At 42.9% G+C, this 27934-nt stretch overlaps 3 protein-coding genes across 3 annotated transcripts in view; 2 read left to right on the top strand and 1 right to left on the bottom strand.

The window, feature by feature from the left end:
* Nucleotides 1-33: 33 nt before the first annotated feature.
* On the top strand, nucleotides 34-3294 carry Ccl5 (C-C motif chemokine ligand 5). Its single transcript, XM_048366209.1, has 3 exons — nucleotides 34-143; nucleotides 1684-1795; nucleotides 2849-3294. Exons 1-3 carry the CDS (start codon nucleotides 62-64, stop codon nucleotides 2934-2936), a joined length of 282 nt encoding a protein of 93 aa, XP_048222166.1. The 5' UTR covers nucleotides 34-61; the 3' UTR covers nucleotides 2937-3294.
* A 3503-nt stretch (nucleotides 3295-6797) lies between these two features.
* Heatr9 (HEAT repeat containing 9) lies at nucleotides 6798-18568 on the top strand. Its single transcript, XM_048366120.1, has 15 exons — nucleotides 6798-6867; nucleotides 8143-8192; nucleotides 10290-10543; nucleotides 10800-10845; nucleotides 11035-11091; nucleotides 11256-11312; nucleotides 11980-12037; nucleotides 12390-12520; nucleotides 13757-13939; nucleotides 14302-14394; nucleotides 14488-14607; nucleotides 15936-16009; nucleotides 16430-16481; nucleotides 17066-17152; nucleotides 17390-18568. Exons 1-15 carry the CDS (start codon nucleotides 6798-6800, stop codon nucleotides 17729-17731), a joined length of 1674 nt encoding a protein of 557 aa, XP_048222077.1. The 3' UTR covers nucleotides 17732-18568.
* Nucleotides 18569-23129: 4561 nt separating this feature from the next.
* Taf15 (TATA-box binding protein associated factor 15) overlaps nucleotides 23130-27934 on the bottom strand; it is a 35569-nt gene continuing 30764 nt past the window's right edge. The window contains exons 12-16 of the mRNA XM_048365288.1: nucleotides 26846-26938; nucleotides 25801-25882; nucleotides 25603-25691; nucleotides 25003-25516; nucleotides 23130-23455 (exon numbers count right to left, since the gene is read on the bottom strand). Of these exons, the coding sequence (XP_048221245.1) occupies nucleotides 23416-23455; nucleotides 25003-25516; nucleotides 25603-25691; nucleotides 25801-25882; nucleotides 26846-26938 (818 nt within the window). The 3' untranslated portion in view covers nucleotides 23130-23415. The remainder of the gene's footprint in view (nucleotides 23456-25002; nucleotides 25517-25602; nucleotides 25692-25800; nucleotides 25883-26845; nucleotides 26939-27934) is intronic.

Genomic DNA, 27934 nt, shown 5'->3' with positions numbered 1-27934 from the left:
CAGAGCTTGCAGAGGGATCCTGAGACACAGAGCATCTGCCACATCCTGCACCCCAGGTACCATGAAGATGTCTGCAGCAGCCCTCGCTGTCACTGTCCTTCTCACAGTTGCAGCCCTCTGCACACCGGCATCTGCCTCCCCATGTAAGTTCCCATCCTTGGCCGCCTCTGTCCATGGAGTCAGCCCACCCTCTTGCCTAAAAGGCCCACCTCCTCCCACTAGCCAGGCCTGCCACATGGTCCTGCTATTCGCTTATGGATTGTTCTATCCAGGTGTCCTGGTGCTCCTGTAAGTGGCAAGAACCATGAACAGCTTTTCTGTCTCCAAGGTCCATGCCGCCAAGCCCTGCTGGGGCTCTCTGAGTGTGAGCTCACACTGGCAGGGCTAGCTCAAGCTGACCTTGAAAAAAATGCCTGACTCACACCTGTCACCAGCAGAGTTTCTAAGAAACTCCTAAACAATTCACAAAAACCTACTGGGACAGTTGTTTCCTCCTTTCTGCTTTTTTCTTTCTTCTTTCTTTGAAGTGTGTGTGCTCATGCTTAGATCCCGGGCCCCAGACTCTCCCTTGGCATTTTCATTCAATGCGGGTGCTCTGCCACTTGGGACACACCTCTCCTTCCAGCTTTTGTTGGCTAATTGGAGACAAGGGCCTCACGGACTTTTCTGCCTAGACTGGCTTTGAACTGAGATCCTCAGACGGCAGCTCCCTGAGGATTACAGGTGTAAGCCAACAATGGCCAGCTTCAATCATGTTATAGATGGGGAAAATGAGGTGTGAGGAAGAATAAAGGCTAACTAAATGGGTCAGGCTAACTGTGCTAATTGCTCTACATGGCATCTTATTTAATGCAACTACTCTTTGAGTAGCTGTTTTTGACAGAAGAGAAACCTAGGCCTGGGAGGTTAAGTTAGTTGCCTAGGAAGGAAGGAAATGGGTTTTCAAGCAAGCTTTGACTGGGGCAATAAGCACCACAGCTCTGCTAGTGAGTGGTAAATGAGCTTCTTATGAGTATCTTGAATGAAGTAACTTCATGTTCTCAATTCCGAGTTCTCACTGCAGCCTGGGGCTCCCAGGATGCCATACATATTTGCGAGTCGCACTAAATTTCTGGTTAAGCCATTGAGCTGCAGTTTTGAAAGACTCTCTATAATCTATCTACATTTGGAAACCAAGTTCCAAACCTGGGAACCCTTAAAGAACAAGAATGAGGACAGAAGCCAGGCACCGGTGGCTCATGCCTGTAATCCTAGCTACTCAGGAAGCTGAGCTCTAAGGATCCAGTTAAAGTCAGCCTGGGCAGGAAGTGGAGTTGTGTGGCTCAAGTGGTAGAGCACTAGCCATGAGCTGAAGAGCTCAGGGACAGCGCCCAGGCTCAGAATTCAAGCCCCATGACCAACAACAACAACAAAAAAGAATGAAGACAGAGAATCCTAGACAGGGCAGGAGAAGGTCCAGAATTTCTGGAAAGTAAGGATAAGGCATTATAATATGAAGGGATACCAGCTTGACTCAAGGGTCAAATAGATCCTTCTGATAGAATCCCCTCTATGCCACTGTGTATTTGTGACCAAATGACTTCAGTGCCCTTGAAGCCCCGTTCTATCAAGGATAATAGTATCCACAAAGCTACCCAGTGTACATTTGCAATGAGTGAAAGTATTTCCTCCTTCTTTCCTCAGATGCCTCGGACACCACCCCCTGCTGTTTTGCCTACATCTCTCGACCACTGCCTCGAACCCATGTCAAGGAGTATTTCTACACCAGTAGCAAGTGCTCCAACCTAGCAGTCGTGTGAGTCTCAGCCCCAGGGATTTCTCTAGGGGATGCAAGGATGAGGAAGGGACACCCCTAGCTCCCAGAGCTAATCCTCCCACAAAGCCCTCTGAGAGTACCCTATAAACTTCAAAGTTTTTTAAAATAAACTTCTAGACCGCTGCACAATAGTTAATTTCTTCCTATGAAAACTCCTAAAGTATATACATTGATGTCCTAAGTAAGTAAAATCAGTGTTTGTTTCTTCTTTGCTGTGTACCTGGGCTTGAACTTAGGGCTTTTCACTCTCTCAAGGCTTTTTCACTCAAGCCTGGCACTCTACCACTTGAGCCATAGATCTACTCTAGGCTTTTTGCTGGTTAGTTGGAGTAAGAGTCTCATGGACTTTTCTGTCTGGTCTGCCTTCAAATCAAAATCCTCAGCTTCCTGTGTCTCTAGGATTATAGGTGTGAGTCATCAATGCCTGGCCAATGTGCAATTTTAAAATAATATGATAATAATGTATAGGAACACACCCTAAAGAAGCCAAAATGACAAGGAGCCAAGTATGTTGCACCAACCAAAGTTATGGGATCCTTGCCAGCACTGCTGTCCAGATTTATGCCTTTCCCACACAGAACTAGTCTCACAGCAGGCAGGCAAGAAGGCAGTTGGACTGAGCTTCATGACTGCAAAGACAAGCCTCCAGCACCAGGCCCTTGGATCTCACATTACTCATGCCTATAATCCTAACTACTCAGGAGGCTGAGATAAGAGGATCACAGTTAAAAGCCAGAAAGAAAGGTCTGTGAGACTCTTTATCTCCAACTGACCAACAGAAAGCTAGAAGTAGAGATGTGGACCAAATGGTAGAGCACCAGCCTTAAGTGGAAAAAGCCAATCTGGAGCGTGAGGCCTAAGGTCAAGCCCCAGTACTGGCACAAAAAATAGATAAATGAATAAGTCAATGCTTATAGGACTCCAGAATAAAAACCCTCCCTGTTACTATGAGCATGTCCCTCGTGCCTCAATCTTGTTCTCAAAACTGGCTGTCCCAGTTCTAACAAGGTCTTGCTCTCTCCTCCTCTCCAGCTTTGTGACCCGAAAGGACCGCCAAGTATGTGCCAATCCTGAGAAGAAATGGGTTCGGGAGTACATCAACTCCTTGGAGATGAGCTAGGACAGAAGGCACCTCGAATCTGACCTTGTGTGAGCACACCTTAGTTTAACTTGCTCACTCAAGTCTAACTTGGGAAGCTTCTCCCCAACCCTATGCCAGTCATCTCGGAAGCCAAAAACCACACAGCACCAATCCCAATAGTGTCCCCAGAATAACAGCTAGAAGAATTACTAACAGGAAGTCTCTAGGCTCAGAACTTCAGATCCCTAGGACTGACCATGGCTCTAGCATGCCTCTTGAGACAAAGAAGGAAGATGGGGGGTTCCCATAGGAAAAAGTTCCCATCTCAGGCCTTCACAAGTGCTGACTAGAAACTGTAAAATCTGTTCATCATTAAAAATGCTCAGGGCAATGACAATTGGCTCCCTGGTTTGATTTCTATCTTGGGAATCCTCCTTCTTCATAAGCATTCTTTCTTTTTAGGGTCCAGGCTGCTTGCTCTTGTCCTAACCAGTTTAAGAAGCTTCTTGCTATACTCCTACTTAATATATCCCCAAGAGAGCAAAGATCCTACCACTTTAATAACAGCCTCCCCTACCTGGGAGAACCACATAGATTGGTTGTCCTCAGTAGCCTCGAGGGGCCAGGGCACTGCCAGGTCAGCAGGGCTGGGAGCAGAAGCTCTCTGGAAGTGGGTATTGGCAGGCACGCAGTAAAGTAACCAGAGAGATATTCACTCCATGGAGGGATGACATTCACTATATCCCCACTACTGTCCCTCTGTTTCCTTGGGCTTCATCTGACCCTTCCAATTTAGGGACCCCACCACTTACCCCCAATACCACTCTTGTCCCAGGAACAGCATGTAGTGGCAATCCCAAAGGCCTCAGGTCTTTGTGGAAAGGAGGCTGAGGCATTTTGTGGGTTTTTACAATAGCAGCAGCACCACCTGCTGCTCTCCATGAACACATACTGACAACAGATATAAGCCAAAGGCAGGTGGCATTAACTGAGCACTCACTGTGTCTGAAGCCTTGGCCAAGCCCTTGAATTCATCATCTTTCCAACCCGACATGGTATGTATTATTATTAGCTGTTTACAGCCAAGAAAACACTTGATAAGATGGAGATAACTTGCCCAAAAGCCCACCATCTTCTTCCCAAAATGGGAGGGAAAACAGGAGAGGGTTTAAAACTACTAGATTTGGGTTATATGTACTCTTTTCTTCCTTCAGTATTGGGGTTTGAACTCAGACCCTTATATTTAATAGGCAGGCACTTGAGCTATGCTCTCAGTCCCTTTTGCTTTAGTTTTGTCCACAGGGGCTCATATTTTTACCCAGTCCACTCTTGGACCATGGTCCTCCTAACCTCCCTGCCTTTTGCTGCGATTGCAGGTGTGAATTACCAGGTTCATTTTATGTATCATAATGGAGTCTAACTAGCCCTCTAGCATCTGTTATTAGTTTCCTTGATAATGGCCATGCTAATTGGAATGAGGTACAATCTCAATGTTGTTTTGATTTTGCATTTCTTTTATGGCCAGAGATGTTTAACATCTCTTATAAAATGATGTTTATTGAAATGAACTCCAAGAAATAAAAACAAGAAGTTTTAATTTTTTATTTTTCTCCTTTGTTGTTGTTTTTGCTTTCTGTACCTATTGTCTTGTATGTAAGTTAATCTGTTTTGGAGAGGGTAAGGAAAGCACAGAAATGGTGGAACGGAGGGTGAACAAATGCAGCAATGATACTCACTAGTTACTATGTTGAAAATGAACTATGCAACTTGTGTGGGAGGAGGAGAAAAAGAGGGAAGAAATGTAGTCATTACCTGACTTATGTAACTGTAACTCCTCTGTAAATCACCTTTACAATAATAATTTTTAAAAAACAGAACATAAATCAATGTTATCTCTAAGTCTCTCTCCTCCAAACTGGCAAGGATGTGGCCAAAAGGGAATACAACTACACTGTTGGTAGGAATGTAAACTTGTTCACCACTCCGGAAGGCAGTATGGAGGTTCCTCAAAAGACTAAAAGCACTTCCCTATGACCCACCAATTCCACTCCTGTGCATGTATCCAAGAGACCACAAACAAGGCCACACTAAAGCTACCAGCACAACCATGTTCATCACAGCACTGTTTACCATAGCCAAGATATGGAATCAACCCTCAATGGATAAATGGGTCAAGAAAATGTGGTAGGTAGATAGGTAGATAGATAGATAGATAGATAGATAGATAGATAGATATGGAGATATATGTAGAGATTGTGGAAAGGAGGCTGCCACGTGGTTCAGGCAGAAAAGAGTTTATTTGGGAGAGCCAAACTGTTGGTCTGCACTCTAGAGTAGGGTGTAGCATGTAGCAGCTTGAACTAATGGTGGAGAGAGATTATATAGGAAAGAGCAAGAAGGAGGTATGACTTCATATAAGGAAGTGACCTCAGAGCCTGGGAGACCTTTCACTATCTCATAGGTGTACAGCAACCAGTTACCTGGGTTACAGGCACTGGGTGAGGACTTCTAGGGAGGGCTACCTACAGTCTTGCACAGAGAGATAACAAAGGGAAAGGGTCTACATGTGGTTTCATATGGATCAAAACCAGAAAGAAGGGGCTATTTTTCCTGGGCAGACCTAACAATATACACAACAGAATTCTATTAATTCATTACAAAGAATGATATTGTACCATTCACAAAGAAATGGAAAGACTTGGAAAAAATTACATTAAGTAAAATTAAGCCAGACCCAAGGAAACATAGGTTGCATAGCTTCCTTCATTTGTTGTAACTAGAAAGTGCCTATAAGTCTACAAGTAAACACACTGGATGATTTAAAAAATACATTAAAAAATTACACTGGACTCCAAACACATACACACAGTGAGACCTGAGGAGGATATTCTTAGGAAAGGGTCACAGAGGTTCAATAGCTGTGTGCATCTGTTCATACAAAATGTTTATTGTGGTTGTTTTGCCAGAACAGTTGTAGTAGGCTAGTGCCTGACCACTTAAGCCATTCCACAAGTTTTTTCTACGTTTGCTATTTTTGGAAGATAGGGTCTCACTTTATGCCCATCCCAGCAGGCCTGGACAGTAATCCTCCTATTTGTGCTTCTCCACATCACTGGGATAGCAGGTAGGCTCCGTCACACCCAGCCATCAAGAGAGACAGATTCTCACCATATATATTCACACACACACACACACACACACACACACACACACACACACACACATATATATATATATATGGTTATGGTCCCCTCATCCCTGCCTCCCAAATAGCTGGGAGTATAGACTTGAGTTTCCCTGAGAGGCTTGATATACAATTTGAAAGATTTGAGTAACAATTTAACAAATCGGAAGGAGACTAGCATATTTAACAGGTGGAGAGTAGCATATTTCAGAGGAGGAGGTATGAAAAGCAGCTCCTTATCACACAGTCTCTCACCACCAAGGGGAACAGCGTGCATATAAAAGACTTTCCCATTGTCCCTGTCATTTGTGTGATGACTAAACCTAAAAACCACACCTCCCCTAACATGGTTTTCTTTGCCCTAGACACTTCAAACCTGTTTTCTTTTTTTAATTTCTGCCTGTAGTCAGCCAGATAGGAAAACAACTTTACCACTTTCCAGTTGCGGAAAACAAAGCTCAGAGAGGGAAAGAGGCCAGCTCAGCCCACAGGCCTGCAGATGTCAGGGACGGAATTTAGGAATGGAACTTCGTTTCTGTTTACCTAGTCAATCTGGTTGCTCAGCACCTGGAAGCCTCCGGAAGTCTGGATTACCTCTTGGTCCCTCTTGTGCCAGAGGATGATCTCTTTCACTCTCCCACATCCCTGAGTTCCCAGCTGCCAAGGTTCCCCCTGGCTCCCACCAGAGAAAAAAAAAGATGAACTCTGAAAATTCAATGAGTGGTTTTGAAGTCTTCAAATCAATGTTCATGTATCCATGGCTGGAATATCAAGACAGGGCCAAAGGTGAGGATGAAATAACAGGAATAGAGTCAGGGGCAGGGAGCTTTGAAAAGGCAAGGCTGCCTGGCTTTTAAGTCCCAGCCAGACAAGGCACAAGAGTGAGTTTAGCAAATGTGTGGGGAACATCAAGGCAGGTTCTCTGGACATGTTGATGGCACCCTAAAACCTTTCAGATAAATCTCCAGCTCTTCAGCAAAGTTTGCAGAGCTAGGATCCTTGTCTTTCCAGCTTCCCCTATACCTGCAGTCAGCTCTCCACACCAACTCTTACACTTTCCAGATCTCTGTCTAAAGTTTTCCTAAGTCTAGTGCTTTCTCCCTTTCATTTATCTGGCTAACTCCTGCTAATACTGAAGACTCAACTTGTATATAATCTCTTATGGGAAAACTTCCCTGATCTAGCCAGGTTAGGTGCCTCTCAAGTCTACCACCTGTATCTATCTATCTCCATATATGATTTCTCTCTGTTAATTATGGTGAAACACTTCTGGTTTCACCACTTGACCAGAGCTTCTCCAAATATCCTAGGAGCAATAACAGCACCAACTTGTTAGAACTGTAAATTAACAGAGCTCACTCTAAATCTAGTGAGCCAAAGACTAAGGGATGAGTTTCCAGATTTCTGTATTTTAACAAGCTGTCCGGATTATTCTAAAGCATACATGCATGCGCACATGAACGCAAACACACAAACTTCTGAATGAGACTAATGGTTTTCACTCTTACTTAACTCTTTGAGAGTACATTCTAAAATTCCTCATGCTAGCCCCACAGAATGATTGTCTGATGTAGGACTTAGGTATGTTCAAAGCTCTCCTAAATTATTCTAATATTCATCTAGGGTTGAAAGTACCCTGCTGGTCCTGTGTTTCTTACAACTTTGACTCCATAGGAATCACCTGAGGATCCTGTCAAACTAAAGAGCCTCACTCTGAGGAGGAGCCTGAGGTCCAGTATTTCTAAGAAGCTCCCAGGCCACGACATTGTGTTGTTCCTCCACAGATAGCAGTTAGAAGAACACAATATCTGGAGAGTAGCTCAAACGATACAGTGTCTACCTAGTAGCTCAGTACTTACTAGATGATTACAAGCCCCCCTTAAGAACAAGAATTATGCCTTATTTCTTTGGTACCTGGTACAATACCCAGTGCTTCTATACTGAATGCTGACTAAATGAACCATTGCTTGTCTAACACACACACTCCTTTGCAGCTACTGTCTTATTTGTGTTCCCCTCCCCCAAACATATACACATACTCTTAACCTTCCTTCTTGCCAGAATTCAGAAAGGCCATGGCTCCCGTTCACCTGCCCCTGTCCTGCTACCAGGTAAGATCTCTTTCACTACTCTAGGAATTATGCCAAAATAGGACTCTTACCATTCAGGCCAGTTCACAGAACCCTGACATTCACTCCTAGGACTGCCATTAGTGCTGGATGACCTAGGACAAGTTACCTGCCCTTTCTGAGCCTCAAAAGCTTCCTTTATCACAGGAAAATCCTTGTCTACTCCTCTATATAGAACTGTTATGACACAGAAGTCTATAAGGCCTGGGCTATTCAGGGAATGCTTGCTACTATGAGCCAGGGTTGCCAAATGAAATATCAAATTCTTTTTCTTTCTTTCCTTTTTTTATTTTTTTGTCAATCCTGGAGCTTGAACTAAGGACCTGAGCACTATCCCTAGCACTCTACCACCTGAGCCATAGTGCCACTGGTAGAGGAATTGAACCCAGGACTTCATGCATGCTAGGCAAACACTCTAGCACTAAGCCACATCCCAAGCCCAAAAGGTAACATACTTTTTTTTTTTTACCAGTCCTGGGGCTTGAACTCAGGACCTGGACATTGTCCCTGAGCTTCTTTTGCTCAAGGTTAGTGCTCTACCACTTGAGCCATAGCAACATGTCCTCCAAATACATATTATTTGCCATGGAGATCCTTAGTTAGAAGATCTTCAGTTAGGGCTGCCAGATAAAATACAGAATGTCCAATTTAAGTTTTAGATAAACTATGACAAATTTCATTTTCATATAATCATGTCCTAAATATTTCATTCATTACCCAAAAACCAAATTTCACTTGACATCCAGTTTAGGCTTTATTTTGGTTTTGCTTATAAATCTGGAAACTACTTACCACAAGTCAATGCTCCATTTTCTGAAATCACAACCATAACTTGAAAATCTTTCATCTTTCTGGTCACATAGCTGGGAACCATGGGCCAAAGCCTCTTTTCCATAGCACAGAGAGAAGTGCTGTAAAGGAAGGAGACGGGGGGCTGGGGATATGGCCTAGTGGCAAGAGAGCTTGCATCGTATACATGAGGCCCTGGGTTCAATTCCCCAGCACCACATATACAGAAAATGGCCAGAAGTGGCGCTGTGGCTCAAGTGGCAGAGTGCTAGCTTTGAGCAAAAGGAAGCCAGGGACAGTGCTCAGGCCCTGAGTCCAAGGCCCAGGACTGGCCGGAAAAAAAAAAAAAAAGAAAGAAAGGAGACGGGGCTGGGTCTCAGCCAGATCCTCAGAGCCTCCAAAAGCCCTGTAGTGCATAGTGTAGGGCTAGTCTTGTATCTCAGGAGTACTTGTACAGTGTTCACAAGGCACTAGATTTGATCCCAGCACAGAAAAATAAGTTTTTACAAAAAAAATGAATTAAACCTGCGAAGTTTGTGAACCCCCAGGGAAGATAAGTGCATTCCTAGCACATAGAGTAAGCTCAAAAATGATCTTTTCTTTACCTTTATTCCACATCTCCGCCAAGCCTTGGTCTTTTTATCTTCCTGGCCACATGACCTTTGCAACAGGCTTTGAGATCCTAAACTAACCCAACTGTGGTTTCAAAATCTGAATCTCAAGCTGGGTGCCTAGTGGCTCATGCTTGTAATCCTAGTACTCAAAAGTCTAAGATCTGAGGGTCCTAGTTCGAAGCTAGCCTGGGACAGGAAAATGTGAAAGTATTACCTCCAATGAACCACAAAAAGCCAGAAGTAGAGCTATGGCTCAAGTGAAAGAATGCTAGTCTTGAGCAAATGAATTCAGGGATAGTGCCTAGGCCCTGAGTTCAAGCACTAGTTTCAGCACACACACACACACACACACACACACACACACACACACACACACACCATTTTAGGATTTGGATCTCTTTTGATCTTCAAAACGAGCTTGAACAGGGGACTAAGCAAGGATTATTACTGGTTCCAATGTACAAATGAAAAGACAAACACTTCGGTGGGGTAAAGTAATCTGCCCAAGTCTCACCAGTGAGTTAGGGTGGTAGCTGACTCCAGCCCAGGTAAGAGACTGCAAGGTCATTTTACTCAACTCCCACCTTTTTATTCCTCCATTGCCCCTTCTCCCTTTCTCCCAGCTCAAGTAAGGACCTATGGGACCCCTTTGATTACTCTTTACTTGCACCTCCAGATGCCAAGGGAAGAGTATCCCCCAAGTCCAGAGCACTGGCGGAAGCACCCCAGAAGGTCAAATGCGATTCCTTACTGTTTCTGCGATGTACCCGAGGTTCTAACATACTGGCATACCCTGGTTGATAAGCAAAAAGAACGGGAGACCTTGAAGGTGTTGCAAAAAAACAAAGACCAGCCTAGGTGTGCTTTGCCTGCCTCTATACTCCTCACACCTTCATGTCTTCAAGGAAAGAAGGGAAGAGCAAGGAAAGGGTGGGTGGGGGCAGATGGCAAGTCTGCCTACTGACACTGGAGTAGAAAGGCAACTTGGCTTGGTGGGTATCCCTGAGCCCTCATCTAACTTTGTCTTGTTCTGTCTCTGATTTGGGCTGAGGCTCTGTGGGGCTATAACTTGGGAGGGCGGGGAGGAGAAGACTTTGAGTAGTTTTTTGCATAGGTTCCTCAAAGAATTCCAAACTTTCCATCTCCCCACGAGCAAGCTGATTTCAAGACCTCTGGCGCCATCAAGGTCCTTAGACCCTACCAAGGACCTCCTGAAGTGGAAAAGGTTAAAGGTCAGGACTCTGGTGGGGAGGAAAGCAGGGAGACACCTCCCTTGTGGGTTCCATTAGCATCCTTTAGCCTTCCATCCTTGCCTGTAAAACAGAGGGAGCTGGGGAAAGAAGTCAGGGTGGTTGATCTCTTTTCAATTTAGAGTGCTATGTTTTTCTTTCTTCCTTCCCATCGGCTGCCTTGAATGGCAGGAACTAACACAAACCCTGACATCTCCACGGGAGGAGGAGCAGTTGTATGCTGCACAGGTAAGAAGCAGCAAGGATGGAAGGGAGTGGTTACTGCTAAGAAGTGGCTGAGCTGGAAAGTAAAACAGCTACAGGTGGGACATGATATAGTATAAAGTCCAGCTGGGTTCAGAGGACAGTAATTCTGGGGGAGCTATCCAAATTTTCTTATCCCTTTCCTGCAGGCTCTGAGGCGCCTGGGCATCAATGACAAGTTTGTCATGGAGGCACTCTGGCAGGTGGTGAGTCTGGGGGCCGCAAGAAGCTCAGGAAAGGAGGAAACAGAGTCTGAGGTGTATAGAGTATGGGTACATAGGCAAAGACAAGGCTTGCCAGGGTGTCAGGATGAGAGGTCAAGTCCCATGAGGAAAGAGGCTCTACTGTGTGACATTGAAGAAAGAGCCTCCAGTGTGTGGCATGCCCCAATCTTATGCCCTGGCCTCTCTAAAGAGCAGCTTGAAGAAAGGGGAAATCTGAAGATCCTCTTGATCTAACAGAAAAGATGGCAGCCAGCCTGCAAGGCCACAGAAGAATGGAAACGTCCAGTTCACCACCTTTAACAAAGCTCCAGGTTCACATGTCAAGTTCAAATTTGGAACATGAATTCTGGTTCATAACTTCACTTAAATCCTGTAAAAACAACATTAAATTAGTACCTGTAAGAAAAAAAACAGAAACAGAAGGGTCTGAGAACCCACAGAGCAGCTAGCTACCAGTTAGATCTGAACAAGACTAACGCCCAGGTTCAGTGTTGCTTCCACTGTACAAACCTGTCTGCATCCCGTTCATATGTGAGCATCAACAAGATGCTCTCAAGGCCTCAGTTTCTCTTTGATAAATGAAAAGTTAGCATGAGAATCTCTAAAGCACTGACATTTCTAACACTTTATGGCACGTCTCTTCAATCAGGCCCAAACTGGTCCAGAGAAAGTGAAGTCTGAGGCCTATCGAACCCTGGCCATACTAGGTGAGTATATCCTCACCCTAGATGAGGAACTAGGTGCAGAAGTGCAGCCCCTTCCTCCTCTGGGTAAAGACATGAAGAAGCAAGGTAAAAACCCACTCCAACCTAGCATTTTCCAGGGTCTGGAAATTCTACCAGATACTGCTGGGCAGAGGGAAAGGTGGGGTGAATGGGAGAAGAGCTCTGGAAACTATTCATGCTCTGCCAGCTGCTCTGGCGTCCTTGGGAGAATGGGAAACACCTGGAACTTACTACTCAGAGAAGGGCTGTCTTGGAGAGTACAATGGAGTTTATGAGTCTTTGTAGACAAGAGTCCTTGAGTTTCTGCCCTGACCTGAGGACCCTCCTTGCCTAGGTTGCCTGAATAAGTATGTGATACAGGCTGTCATCGATCAGTTAAAGAATCCAAATATGTGTCAAAAGATGGAGACTCTGAGAGGGCTGCGAGTGGCTTTGAACTCCTGGGCTGCTGTCCCTAAAGACAAGGTGACAGGGAGAAGGAAATTGGTGGGTTTGGCTGGGGATTGATGGTCAGAAAGAAGATAACCCAGCTCTCATCTTTAATAGAACACCTTACAGAGTTTTCTGTAGAGCTGATGACCAGCATACATCACTCAGTCCTCAGACAACCTCTGAAAAGGCAGCTTTCAGAGCTAAAGAGTGTTCATATTTAAAATGGAAACAGTAATTGTTTGCTAAGTTATTTGAGAGACTAAATAAGTCAATGTATGTAAAGCACCTAATATAATGCCTGTGCTCTTTAAATGGTAGCCATAATTATCATGTCTTAAACAATCTATCGGAGTAAAATCTCTGTTAACAGGGGAGAGAAGCCAAGCAAGTCCTCTGACACTACTGAGTCCCCTCCATGTTAAGATTCTCTTCTTTTGACTCTATCACTGCTCCATGTGAGAACAAACCCATCACTTATCTACTTATTGATTGAATACATCTCAGTCAGCTGTCCTATGTCATGCATCATCATAGGCCTTGGGATATATCACTGAATCAAATAGGCAAAGATCCTTGCCCTGGTGGAGCTTACATTCTAGTAGGGCACACAATAAATAATAAATTTAGAAACTAATTTCTATTTCACAAAGGAAAAATTAAGTAACAGGAGAGTTTTCAGGAATGCTGAGTAGGGATGGAGGTGGTTTGTACTTTAAATATATTAGGTAGGGAAGGTCTCATTTGGAGGGTACATTTGAACACAGCCATGAAGATGAGGGGGTTAGCCTCATAGATGTCTGAGAGGCATTCCAGACAGAAGGATCAGTCAATGCAAAGATAGGAGCGTGCTTGGCATGGTCAAAGATCAGCAGGAAGGCCCATATAGCTGAAGTAGAGTAGAAATAGGGAGAGCAATAGGACATGAAGTTCAGGACAATGGAGTTAATAGGAGACTAGCTTACATGTAGTCTTTTGGCCTATTTAAGTACTAGTCTTTTACTCTGAGTAGAATTGGGAGTTGTTGGAGGTTTTAAGCAGAATGGTACCATGATTTTATATTTCAAAAGTATAGCGAACATGGTATGGTGACACACACTTATAACACTAGTACTTGGGAGGCTGAGGCAGGAGCATTACAAGTTTGAAGCCAGCCTAGCTTACATATTGAATTCTAGGCTAGCCTGGGCTAGCCAACAAGACCCTATCTCCAAAAAAAAAAAAGATACAAATAAAGCACAAAACACCACCTACACTTTACTGTCTCCTCAGAGGATTCAAGTTGAGAATGAAAAAGAGCTGGTGTGCATGCTGAAGGTGCTCATAAAAAAGCCATTGAGTGAAACCACCCTGGAAGCAGCCCTGTGCTTGGGTTTCCTGAGGCCCCACAGCAACACAGCCCAAGAGTTTTTGGTGAAGTACCTGTGCCAAGGACCCAAGTCTCATCAGATGAAGGTAGGAGGGGGGCGGGGAGAGGGCAGAATGTTAGGCTCTCTATGAGCACCCAAAAAGCGAAGACTACTTGTTGGCTGGGGTGGAGTTTGAATCCTGACATCCTCATCCCAAAGAAAATAAGCTTCAGCTGAGGAACAGCAGGGTCCTCTGTGTGTCTCTAAATATGCCCCTGTATGAGTATTGTGCACACAATAGAAGTGTGCACATCTGTATTTTGTTTGATGTGTGTGCACATGTGCATACAACAACTTGTGTTTTCACTCAAAAAGAAATGAGGCAGAAGAAAGGAGCCCCCCCCACACCTGCTCCCAATGAGGAGGCCTAGCCCTCAAGTACACCCTGGTCCATCTCACCCTACACAGGCACTTAAGATGTTGATCAAGATTATGCAGGTACATTCTGTTGAAGTCACCAGGGCCATTCTGGATCAGATTACTTCTTCTGTAGTCATTGAGGTAAGCTCTGGACTGCCTTCCTCAGCACTAGGTCAGGGATGGAAGATGAGAAGTCTTTCTTTCCCATCCTGCCTCCTTCCCTGTTCTCTCCAGGACAGATATGAAGCCATTAAGATGCTCAAGACCATTGGACTGGAACAAATCAAGCAACAGGGGCTACAAGAATTGACATTTAACCTGCTCAAGATGAAGACACACAATGAACCCTTCCTTGTAAGAAGAGCCTAGCTCCCATACCCAGGCAACCCTTTACTTTTCTCCCTTCTTGTGAGATGTTGGCTCCCATCATACCCCACACCTAGTATTACATTCATCTTAATCTACACCTGCTCCACTAATGGAGCCCATGATTTCAAGCCACCTTGCTTTCACTTAGGCAGTTGTCTCAACATATCTAATACTATTCATTCCCTCCTTTTACCTTTTAAAATGCTATTGGTCCTTCAAAACTATTCCAAATGGTACCTTATATGGTGAAACCTTATATGGTGATTTGGGAAAGTTTCCCAAATCACACTCTTTCTCTGTATTCTTTTTCTCTGTGCTGGTTTCTATGTCCCCTTAACTTTACTATAGCTTGTTATGAAATCAACAACACTACTTCTACTTTTGTAAAATGCTGATTATATTTTACCTCTGCATAAAACGTCTCAGTGGCTCCCAGTGAGTGTTCCTCAAGCCAGCTTACCTTACTCCAAAACTTGAGTCTTGCTTACCTATTGTCTTTTTGCTTGTATGGCTTACCTCTTGTTGTTTGTTTTTTTTGGGGGGGTGCATGCATGTGTGTGCACATGGGTGTGTATGTATGTGCACACGTGTGTACCAGTACCGGGACTTGAGTTCAGCAGGGCCAGGGCACTGTCCCTTAGCTTTTCCCCCAAGGCTGGCACTTTACCACTTGAGCCACAGCTTCACTTCTGGCTTTTTGCTGGTTAATTGGAAGTAAGAATCTCATGGAGTTTCCTATCTGGGTTGGCCTCAAACTGATCCTCAGATCTTAGCCTCCGGAAATAGCTAGGATTATAGGCACGAGTCACCAATGCCCAGCTAAAGCTCTCTAACTTTATCTGTGTCCATTCTCCCCCAGAGCCACATACCAGCCATGCTTAGGATGTCTATGCCCCAATATGATTACTCAGAGTACTCTGAAGAACCCATCTGATGGCCTTAATGAATGAAACTATTTTCAGCTCCTCATTCTCCCCGTGCTTTCTCCTGACTCCAGGATTTTATATATGCCCCAACTTCTGCCAAGAAAATCTGCTCTCTACAACCCAATCCGCATTAACTTCTACTCTTCCTTCAAGTTCCAACTGAGGCATTGCCTTCTTCCAAGAATCTTCTCATACCCAAGACTGAGTCAGGACACCTTCCTGTGTGCATGCTACAGTTCTGTAATTACTTGGCTGCTGCCTCCATCTGAGCATGAACTCCCCCAAGGCAGGGACTTTGTAGAACAAAACAGTAAGTGCTCAATAAAGTTCACAAAGCACATAGTGTACACCCTTGTATTTCCTCTGTGCCACACTTGGTTTCTGCAGGCTATAAGGAAGGCTGTGGCTGAGTTGGTGGAAGAGCTCAAGATGAAACCTATGATGATGAATATGCTGGAGGCGTGAGTGGCCTGGGCTGGGAGCTTCCAGACTAAATCCTAGGTGGTGGGTTGGGAACAGTAGGGTTGGCTGAAAGCTCACTTTGTTGTTAGCCAATTCACATTTAGACTCCTAAGTTTTATTCCTCCTTTAAAAAAAAAAAGCAGCTCATAATACCACTCAGGGTTGTTAAAAAGTTCAAATTAAAATAACCTGAAAGGAATTCTTAAAACATAAAGCTCTAGACAGATAAGTCCTGATCAATATTTATTGTTCCACAGCAAACTCTAGCACCTGTTTTCCCCATCCCAAGCCCTTTCCTGAGAAACAAGGAAGAGAATTTTAATTTTACATTGCTTATACCCAACTCTGGATATAAGAAGCAATCAGCCTCCCTCTTCCTCTTCACCTCTTAATTGGATAACATACTTCTTTCTGTACAGAGAGCTGATGAACCCAAATGCTGTTAAACGCCAGGAAGCAGTCATCTCTTTGGTAAGGCAGGCTCTGCTTTTCTGAGCCATTTTCTATATATACTGATGGCAGGGGTAGCAGGCAATTGAGCAGTCACCCAGGGGAAGAAAAGGCTGTACTGAAACAAAGTCTGAGTAGGTTGTTTACTATAGAATTCTAGCCCTATCAAGAATTCAATATGGGGGCTGGGGATATAGCCTAGTGGCAAGAGTGCCTGCCTTGGATACACGAGGCCCTAGGTTCGATTCCCCAGCACCACATATACAGAAAACGGCCAGAAGCGGCGCTGTGGCTCAAGTGGCAGAGTGCTAGCCTTGAGCGGGAAGAAGCCAGGGACAGTGCTCAGGCCCTGAGTCCAAGGCCCAGGACTGGCCAAAAAAAAAAAAAAAAGAATTCAATATGACCCTTTCTTTGGGATTCAGGGCAAGTGGGCTAGAGGACAGAAGATGGGATCAAAGATGCTACTAAATGTTTTAGAATGTCTTGACTTTTCTTGGTAAATAATGGAAACTAGAACTCCAAGTGACAAGGGCTTGAAATGGGAAGGATGGTGGGGTGTCTCCCCAAGGCTGGTTACTTAGGCAGGCTCATTTTGCCTCTGTCAGGGTGTCCTTGGGGTACGCGGCCCACAAGTGTTTCACTTGCTCCTGGATATGCTAGATGTAGAAAGGAACCAGGCTGTGAAGAAAAGTGTAAGACCTTCCTCTATCCTACCCCTTCTCCAAAGCTTTCCTAGTCATCTCATTGGTTCCTTATCAGGAAACAGGAGACACTGTGCCTTGGCATCTCATTCCTTGAGGCTATAGTGGCATGTAGCTAGAGCTTCCCTTCCCTGAGTCACACTCCCCTGGACCCCTACCCCCAACCCCTCCATCTCCTCCTTGCCTAAGCCCAAACTGAACCAGCCCTGGACCTTTGTTTCAACACAGCTACAAGAAACATTACTCCTTTGGGCCTCCATGAATCCCTGGATCCAAAGTAAGCTGCGGAACAAAGTTTTCTTTGTCTCTGCAATATCTGAGACTAGCAAGGTGAAAGAGCCTACACGGTTCCGTAAAGAGCCTGACAAATTAGAAGAGTTAAACATCCAAGACTTTCGACTTGCAAAGCTGAACCCGTTGTTTATTTCCCAATTCTGCAACAAGGAAGGAAAAAGGAAAAAGTTGCCTGCTTTCCCACCCTGTTTCTCTAAACCACAAAAACAAAGGTCACAGACCAAGGGACCTTGGCAGTCCATAACCAGAAAACAGATCCAGGACCACAAATGGTGAGGTCTACTGTCTCCTTCAGGATGATCATTAAACACTCCCATGAGAAAATCACCCAGGTTTCTCTGTCACAAATAAATGAGTATCATTATACCACCACAGGTCTGCTGTTCTCTCCTTGCTCCTGGTGGGTGTTCTATGTAGTCATATATCCTTCCACTAGAGGAAAGAGCCAAGGCTTCTCTATACAGCCACCTTGCCTCCCAATCAAATCCTTGTCTGGGTTTAGAATTTGATGATGAAGCTAGACTGAACCTCTTTAAGGCCAAGCCTAGAGAAAAAACAGTAAGAAAATGCTAGGAAGTTTATTGGGCAACCTTCATTTCCTCTAACATGCTTACCCACCACCCACACACTTACCTCTCTAAGATGACTATGAGAGATTAAAGCTTTTTTTTATTATTATGTTGAGATAGAACCTCAACTACTAAGTCCATGCTGACCTCAAGCTCATAAGCCACCTTCACCAGCTTCCTGAGGGCTAGGATTCTACCAAAACATTTTCAAATATAAATTTCAAAAACTGAAAGTAACTGCCCGTCTGTCTGTATATTCCTGCATAGCTGCTACCTTCTCTCATACCACCCCACCTCTATCACCCTTCATAATTAAGGTTCTTGAGCTAGGTATGGTGGAACATGCCTGTAATCACAGCTTCTCCAGACTTAAGCAGGAAAACATCAAGTTAGAGACCAGTGTGGGCAACTTAGTAAGACCCTTTTGTTTTTTTTTGGTGGTCTAGAGTCTGAAGGCAAGGCTTCCTGCTTGCTAAGTAAGCACTAAGATGTTTCCAACAAGACTCCATCTCAAAGTTAAAATAAAAATAATTTTTTAAAAACTTGCCTAGCATGTGCTTGCCTAGCATGTGCAAGAGACTAGGTTCAATCCCTAGGAATGTCCTTAAAAAAAATCTTAGTTTTCGCTAAGAACCAACAGCCCCCTCAACAAGTGGGCTAAAGACTTAAAAAGAGACTTCTCTGATATGGAAATGAGAATGGCCAAGAGACATATGAAAAAGTGTTCTACATCACTGGCCATAAAAGAAATGCAAATCAAAACATTGAGATTCCACCTCACCCCAGTAAGAATGTCCTTTATCAAGAAAAACTAACAATAATAAATGTTGGAGGGGATGTGGCCAAAAGGGAACCCTACTTCATTGTTGGTGGGAATGTAAACTGGTTCAGCCTGGTTCAGCCACTCTGACAAGCGGTATGGAGATTCCTCAGAAGGCTAAACATAGAGCTCCCCTATGACCCATCAGCCCCACTTTTGGGCATTTACCCAAAGACCACAAACAAGAACACACTAAAGCCACCAGCACAACAATGTTCATCGCAGCACAATTTGTCATAGCTAAAATATGGAACCAACCCAAATGCCCTTCAGTAGATGAATGGATCAAAAAAATGTGGTACATATACACAATTGAATTTTATGCCTCTATCAGAAAGAATGGCATTGCCCCATTTGTAAGGAAATGGAAGGACTTGGAAAAAATTATACTAAGTGAGCCAGAACCAAAGAAACATGGACTCTATGGTCTCCCTCATAGGGAATAATTAGCACAGGTTTAGGCTAGTCACACCAGAGGATCACAAGAGCCTAATAGCCATGCCCTTATTTGTTTTGTTTTTGTTTTGCCAGTCCAAGGGCTTGGACTCAAGGCCTGAGCCCTGAGCACTGTCCCTGGCTTCTTTTTGCTCAAGGCTAGCACTCTACCACTTGAGCCATAGCGCCACCTGTGGCCGTTTTCTGTATATGTGGTGCTGGGGAATTGAACCCAGGGCTTCATGTATATGCAGCAAGCACTCTTGCCACTAGGCCATATTCCCAGCCCCAAATAGCAGCATTTCTTTTTTTTTTTTTTGGCCAGTCCTGGGCCGTGAACTCAGAGCCTGAGCACTGTCCCTGGCTTTCTTTTTTGCTCAAGGCTAGCACTCTGCCACTTGAGCCACAGCGCCACTTCTGGCCATTTTCTGTATATGTGGGGCTGAGGAATCGAACCCAGGGCCTCATGTATACGAGGCAAGCACTCTTGCCACTAGGCCATATTCCCAGCCCCAAAGCAATGCCCTTATGAATGCATAAGATAATGCTAAGTGAAATGAACTCCATATTATGGAAACGACTGTCATATCACTGTTGTAATTACTTTCAACATGTCATGTGCATTACATTTAAAGCCCTAGGCGAATTTTCTTGGGCATAGGCCACGTGGATACTGCATATGTTCTTGATACACTGTGTATTGTATATATGTCTACCTGACCTAGGGAAGGGAAAGAAAAACAGGGTGTAAGATATCACAAGAAATGTACACACTGCCCTACTATGTAACTGTACCCTTTTTGCACAACACCTTGTCAAAAAATTTGTTCAATTAATAAATTTTTAAAAAAACATGTCACGTGAAGCCGTAGCTTCTATTGTTGATGATACTCTTGTATCCCCTTCCTGTGGTTGTACCCGCACTATCACTGTATCTTATCTGAGTACACTGGAAACTGTATATACTGGTATTAGAACTAGGAAAGTGAAAGGTAATATCAACACCGAGAGACAAAGGATAAAAAGACAAATGACTCCAAAAGCAATACTTGCAAAATTATTTGGTATAAACCAACTGAACATCTCATGGTGGGGGGAGGGGAGGGAAAAGGAGAGGGGAGAGGAGGGAATGAGGGAGGTACTAAACAGTGTAAGAAATGTACCCAAGGCCTAACGTATGAAACTGTAACCTCTCTGTACATCACTTTGACAATAAGGAAAAAAAAAGAGACACAATGACAAAGGCACAACACCTGTGTGCCTCAGATCAGATAAAAAAAAAATTACCAAAATGAACTCCAGGAAATGGAAGCAAGAGTTGTTTTGTTCTTTGTGGCTATTTTTGTTTTCATCTTGTTAGTTTATTTATCTGTCTTTGGGTGGATAAAGGGAGGCACAGAAATGGTGGGACAAAGGGTGGACAAGTACAGTAGTGGTGCTTACTGTACACTGTGGAAAATGAACCATACAACTCATGGCGGGGGGGGGATGGGAGGGAAAAACTGGGAGAGGAGTGACATTGTTCAAAAAGAATTATACTTTTTACCTAACTTATGTAACAAGAACCCTACTGTTTATCACCTTTATAATAATTTTTTTTAAAAAATCTTAGTTTTTCCACATTAATTTTCTCCATTTATACAATTTTGATTACTGATTATCCCATTTTAGTTTGGGTACTGAATTCAATTCTATTAAAACAATGGTATTCAACAAGGAGCAAGTCTGCCCCCTAGTGTCTTGGGCTATCACAATTTTAGTGCAGTGTACAAGGCCTACTACCTACTAGCTAGGATCCAGTAAGAAAAGGTCAAGGATGCTGCTAAGCCTCCCACAATGCACCAAGCAATATTGCGAGTGAAATAATTGTTCAACACAAAATGTCAATAGCTCCAAATCCTATGCTAAAATTAACAATTCACAATTTCCATATTGCTAAGATGTTAATGCTTTCAGTCCTGTGACATGGCCTGGCTTGAACATTTGGCATCATTAGCTTCTTTAAAAAAAAAAAAAAAAGCCAGGTGCTAGTGACTCACAGCTATAAGCCTAACTACTCAGGAAGCTAAGATCTGAGAATTGAGGTTCAAACCCTTGCTTACAATGCTGAGGATGAATGAGAGAGAAATCAAGGGTAAGTCTTCAATTTTAATTGTATCCAACCTATGTGTATATTGAAGATATTTACTGAGATTAGGAAGACAAAGAAAAAAGATCTGCAAGGAAAGATCAGAAGTCCTATTCAATACATATTTAAGTTTTAAGCAACTATTTTTACAACCAAGTAGAAAGCTTTAAGTAACTAGAAGAGAAAAAATTTAAGAAGAAATCAGAACTGCAAACACATTTGGTAGTCGGCATAGTATTGGATGGTACGTAAAGACACAGCCTAAATGAACTTGCCCCAAAGGAGTATAAAGGAATTTAGAGCAAGTCTTAAGAAATTTCCAACAGAGATCAAGAATTTGTCATATGAGATACACAAGTCAATGAGGCAAAGATAGGAGTGTGATTTGAGTCTAACTTTCTACTTCACAAATGCCCTAAACTCAACATATCCCAAATGGAATTCATTCTCATCTTGCCCATAATACTGTTCCATCAGTTTTCTCCCCAGGCCAGAAACCTGACTATTCTTCACCATTATGACATTCAACTGAATCTTGTCAAATTGCTCACGATTTTCATATCTACTTATCTCTTCAGTACCATCTCAGCTCAGGCCAAGAGTAATCTCTCATCTAGCTTACCATTCTGTCTCCAGTTCTGCCTTTTCCTAAAGCAGCATCACTTCAGTTGTTGCCACTCATATAAGATCATGTCACTCTTATTTAAAATCTAATGTCATTTCAAGGTAGGTGAAAAATGTAATTCAAGGGCTCTCTCTCCAGTCTGCTCTCTTCCATTCCACCTTTGAATTCTTCCCTTCAGTCACACTGGAATATATACAACTCTCAAAGTACAGAACCTGCTCCCTATTCTCTATTAATTCAGATTTCCTCCTCTTATGGTTAAAGTGTCCTATAATCAGCCTCCAAGGAATCTTGGGCTATTTCATTTTCCTTCTAAATGCTGAAGCATGAACCCAGAGCCTCCAAGCACTTGAGCCAAGGCTCTAAGACCTTGTACTTAGGCTTATCAACCTGCTATTTACTTAAGCAGCAATGTATCCATCATGTGATCCAGTGTCATCAATAGGAAAGGAGAGCTACCTCTCCAATGAATAGCAAATAACATGTATAACATGTATATTGGTAGCTTAACCCTGGCTTATAGAATTTTACTCTTCCCCTTAGAATTTCATATGCCCAACATCTAGAACGTTGCCCTTAAATGGTTCTTAACTGCAAAACAGTACTAAACTAACTTTATCAAAAATCACCTGGTGATGGGCTGGGGATATGGCCTAGTGGCAAGAGTGCTTGCCTCGTATACATGAGGCCTTGGGTTCAATTCCCCAGCACCACATATACAGAAAATGGCCAGAAGTGGCGCTGTGGCTCAAGTGGCAGAGTGCTAGCCTTGAGCAAAAAGAAGCCAGGGACAGTGCTCAGGCCCTGAGTCCAAGCCCCAGGACTGGCCAAAAATAAATAAATAAAAATCACCTGGTGAGCTGGATCTAAATAAATATTCTCAGTGTACTGCTGCTTCCCACAGCTTCAGTTCTGATGTAGCAGACCTAGGGTGAGGCCAGATTACCAACAAATCCGCATTAAGCCATTTTGGGGAACTACTAAAGACAACAGGAACTACATAAATATTGTTGAAAGTAACATTTTAACTTAAACAGAACTAATTTTCTTCAGGGTTAGACTATGCCTAAAAACTGTGATGGAATGATACAGTAAAGTCCACAAAAAACAAGCAGCTTTTATTGCAATATTACAAAACATTTTCCATTTTGGCAATATTTTACAACGCACTTAGCTTCAAAGGTTGGGAAGGAAAAGGTTGGAAACTAAAAAGGGAAATTTCAACGGACATTCCTAAAAGAAAAACAGTCCCAGCCCCCCCCGACCCAGTAAGAATCCAAATGTCATTTAATTTCACTACTCAAGAGGCCACGAGGAAAGCAGCAGGCCAAACTCTGGCGATTTCACTATGAATCATGTCGGAGACAAATTCAGTAACAGTCATCAGTATGGTCGGTTGCGCTGATCGTTTCTGTAGTCATTCCTAGAAATTAAAAATAAAAGAAACTAAATTTTCTACAAAAAGACCAGACACTTCTTTTCAGAGTGCTGGTGACTACTATCAGCTAGACAATTCCTATAAGGCTGGCAGCATACATTATTTATTTCTATATTCCTAGAAGGAATTTATAAATGTCTAAGCTGGACAACAGTAGCTCAAGCCTACAATCCCAGATACTTCGGAGGCTGAGATCAGAGAATCACCATTTGAAGGCAGCCTGGGCAGAAAAGTCCATGAGATTTAAATCAGTTAAAAACCAGAGGTGCAGCGCAGCTGTAGCTCAAGTGGTAGAGCATCAACTGTGAACAATAAAACTTGGGGACAGCATGCATCTAGACTCTGAGTTCAAGCTCAGAACTGGAATGAATGAATGAATATCTAACTCATCACCTTTAATACAAATTCCTTGAAGAAGCTCTGCTAATAACAACTAGAACTACCAAATACTTATATTTCAGATCAAGCTGTGCCAGTTGCAGTCTCCAGACAGAATAGCATAGTAAGCACAGTAATACTAAGTATAAGCAATATTAAGCAAACCCTATTCATTTCATGTATGAATTCTGACTCGCTGCCACTTAAAAGTTACTGAATGTCTCTAATTCTAAAATGGAAACTGCATCTCTAACCTCAAGGGATCAATAAGTGTAGTATTAAATATATATAAGTATCTGGCATATAGTGACAAGTGTCATTAATTAGGCTACAAATAACTGCTAATAGCTAACATTATAAAATTATTATAGAAAACATTATAAAATATATTCTCTGGGTCAGTTACTGTTATAGTTTAATACAACTCTACAAAGGAGTCATAATTAGCTGCATTATACAGACGAAACTACTTGTGCTCCAAAGAGCTAAACTACTTGTCTAAGTTCAATTGCTATAAAGTGGTGGAAGTAGAACCCAATCTGTCTCTCACCTCTACACTCTTAACCAAATACATTGGTTTTCATTGCCATATACAGCCTCTGGCATATGAATCCTTAGGTATTGCAAGTACAGTAGTATTTTACCTATGGGTTCTTTGATTTGGGGGCCAGAGGTGCCAGTACTGGAGCTTGAACTCAGGGCTGGGTGCTGTCCATGTATTTTTTGCACAATTTTTTGTAACTTTAAAATTTATATGCTTAGCCTACCCCTTCCCATCAGTGGTTTTCACCTGGAACAGGTACTATCAGACTATAGAGAAACAATTGCAGGATGGCTCACAAGATTTCAAAATCTTCTCTCAGACTGATATTAAATATCCAAATATCATTAGGTATAAATTCTCTCAATCCCAATTATCCTTAGCTATGAAAAAAATGCTCTCAGATAAATATAAAGATTTATGAGTTTCCAAACCCAACTTTAAAAACTGGTAAGAAATGAACTACATGGATTTTCTTCATCCTGAAATCTACCAGTAGGGAGTTCAAGTTATAAAAGGTTGTATGTAAAAAATAAAACATGACAAAGCAGCTTAAACTATAAAATCTAAGAGCAGTAAGGTAAAGGATTCACAGACACATTCATATACTCACCTTCCTCCCATTTTGCCTCCGTAGCCACCTCGGTCTCCTCCATAGCCACCTCGGTCTCCTCCATAGCCACCACCTCGGTCTCCTCCATAGCCTCCACTTCGGTCTCCTCCATAGCCTCCTCCTCCACCACCACCACCCCGGTCTCCTCCATAGCCCCCTCGACTTCGGTCTCCTCCGTAGCCTCCTCGGTCTCCTCCATAACCTCCTCTGTCTCCACCATATCCGCCACCTCGGTCTCCACCATAGCCTCCTCGGTCTCCTCCATAGCCACCGCCTCGGTCTCCACCATAGCCTCCTCCTCGGTCTCCACCATAGCCTCCTCCTCGGTCTCCACCGTAGCCACCTCCTCTGTCCCCACCATAGCCACCCCCACTTCTGTCTCCACCATAACCACCTCCACTTCTATCTGCACCATAGCCACCACTTCTGTCTCCACTGTAGCCACCTCGTTCTCCACCTCTTCCCCCACGACCTCTGTAGCCCCTTTCTCCACCGTAGCCTCTCCCCCGGAAATCTGCAAGGTAGAAATGCAAATCAATGAAGCAAGCAGAATAATGTAAAATAAGCACCATATTGTTGCTACTAAAGTGGCTGACCTACCTCCTCCTGAGGGACGAGAATCTTCTGGTCTAGGCTCATTACATTGATTGCAAGAATTTCTTCGAGCAAAATTCATATTTCCACATGACCTGAGAAGGAAAAAAAAATGCTCCTGGTTTCACTAGATCCAGAATCCTTTCATGAACCCTCTAACTCCAACCCCAAGTTCTATTTCCGCAAAATAAATGAGATACTTACGGATTAGGACAAACCCAATCTCCATTTTTAGGGTCTCCACCTCTTCCCTGAAAGCCTCCACGACCTCTATATCCCCCACGGCCTGGTGAGAAGAAGCAGTAGACATTACAACATTAGGGGAAGAGCTGAAATAAAAGTGCTCTACTTCCATTTCTACCTACACCACAGCCACCACTACCACATCTTCCCACAATGACCACCCCATAACCCTCTCAAAATTAACAGGAGGACTTTGAATTCTTCTTTCTACAATACCCTACTAAGTTTTGAGAACCTCAGTGATAAAGGATAAGTAATAAGACAAATTACAAATGTGAGGAAATTAACCTAATAGAAATAAGGATGCTCTAGCAAGGGGTTTAAATTTAGTAAGATAAAAACTGAGACATGGTGGCTTATGTTTATAATCTCAGCACTCAGGCAGCTGAGGCAGGAGGATGATGAGTTCCTGAGACATGGTGGCTTATGTTTATAATCTCAGCACTCAGGCAGCTGAGGCAGGAGGATGATGAGTTCCTGAGACCAGCCTTGCCTATATAATGAACTATTATAAAAAAAAAAATTTTTTAAGGGCTGGGAACGTGGCTTAGTGGTAGAGTGCTTGCCTAACATGTATGAAGCCCTGGGTTCCATTCCTCAGTACCACATATACAGAAAAGGCTGGAAGTGGTGCTGTAGCTCAAGTGGTATAGTGCTACCACCCTTGAGCAAAAGCAGCTTAGGGAAAGTGCCTAAGCCCTGAGTTCAAGCCCAAAACTGGCAAAAAAAAAAAAAAATTAAATCAGAAAAACTACCTACCTAGCTATCAATTAAATAATTACTCCTGATTTCCAGGCAAACAAGCTGCTATATTGCTTTCCTTTCTATAACTTTTTCCTACTACTTTTTTAGGTATGATACTCTAGTTGAGACTATTTTCATTTTAAGATTCAAGGGGAATGGAATATGAACTCAAGTTCAAACCCATGTACAGAGCCTGTGAACAGCCATTTTCTTTCTTTTTTTTTGGTACTAAGAACTGATGCAAGTAATAGAAGTATATTACCTCGCCGTCCACCTCCGCTTCCACCACCTCTCATAAATTCAGGTCTTCTGGTGGCAAATGACACTTTAATGACGTTGCCATGGAATTCTTTTCCTAAGAAAAAAGAGTATCTTTGAATAAATTTCTATACTACTCTCTAACTCCCAACAACTGACTCTTGAAAATTTTTAGTTTTAAGAACTGACATATCCTCAAATTCAAACACACTAGTGTTGAAGCAGTCAGAGTAATAGTGCTAACGCATGACAAACCACCAGTTACTAGGACAGTCATTTCTTACTAAGATTAAAAAAAAACAAAAACCCGATATTTGATCACTATACACTTAGTGTCAAGTATAGAACAGTAAGGTATGCTTTTTGTTTCATTTGCTTTCAAAAGGGAATGAGCATGTGTCCATGTGCATGCACATATACCTATGTACTCACTCATGTTTGTATAAGCACAGCTTATCTTTTACAACAGGAAAAAAGATCACAGGGTAGGGAAAGGTGTTGTAAAGTGAAAAAGAAATTAATCTTTTATCAGATACCTTTAGTACCATTTAAATTTTTTTGTCATGTGTATTATCTTTAAAAATGTAATATGCATATATATATAATTACTTAAAAGATAAGCACCTATACATATATCCTACTGTCCTAGAATCTTAGGGAATTAATCTTATATTAAACAAATAATAGAGTATAAGCAAAGGTACCTAAGAATCTATATAATGATGGTAAATCCAGGTACCTGTTCCTGACTAATGGTCTAATCACTGAAGCTCGCAAGCTCCCACAATCCCAGGTCATATATAACAAATACTTTGACATAGGGATTCTATAACTTGTAATAAGGGATAATTAAAAATAAAAAATCAATACATAGTTGAGGACAGACAGAGACTCATAATTTTATCTCTGAAGTAAAGGAGCTGGTGGTTCACACCTGTAATCCTAGCTACTCAGGAGACTGAGACCTGAGGATCACGGTTCAAAGCCAGACCAGGTCAAAGACTATCTCCAATTAATCACCAAAATAGCCAGAAGTACAACTATTGCTCAAGTGGTAGAGCGACAGTTTTGAGCAAAAATGCTCAAGGACAGC

This window comes from Perognathus longimembris, chromosome 17, assembly GCF_023159225.1.
Source record: "Perognathus longimembris pacificus isolate PPM17 chromosome 17, ASM2315922v1, whole genome shotgun sequence".
Classification (NCBI taxonomy): Eukaryota; Metazoa; Chordata; class Mammalia; order Rodentia; family Heteromyidae; genus Perognathus; species Perognathus longimembris.
Note: the sequence above shows the minus strand (reverse complement) of the source record. Positions and strands in the feature narration are given on the sequence as shown.

Bases quoted from the DNA above. Each gene is read 5' to 3' on its own strand.
- Heatr9 (XM_048366120.1), top strand. From the start codon at position 6,798: ATGAGTGGTTTTGAAGTCTTCAAATCAATGTTCATGTATCCATGGCTG. The intron at 12,521-13,756 runs GTGACAGGGAGA...CTGTCTCCTCAG, and splicing joins CTGCTGTCCCTAAAGACAAG to AGGATTCAAGTTGAGAATGA. The intron at 16,010-16,429 runs GTGAGTGGCCTG...CTTTCTGTACAG, and splicing joins ATGATGAATATGCTGGAGGC to AGAGCTGATGAACCCAAATG.
- Ccl5 (XM_048366209.1), top strand. From the start codon at position 62: ATGAAGATGTCTGCAGCAGCCCTCGCTGTCACTGTCCTTCTCACAGTT. The intron at 144-1,683 runs GTAAGTTCCCAT...TTCTTTCCTCAG, and splicing joins ACCGGCATCTGCCTCCCCAT to ATGCCTCGGACACCACCCCC. The intron at 1,796-2,848 runs GTGAGTCTCAGC...CCTCCTCTCCAG, and splicing joins TGCTCCAACCTAGCAGTCGT to CTTTGTGACCCGAAAGGACC.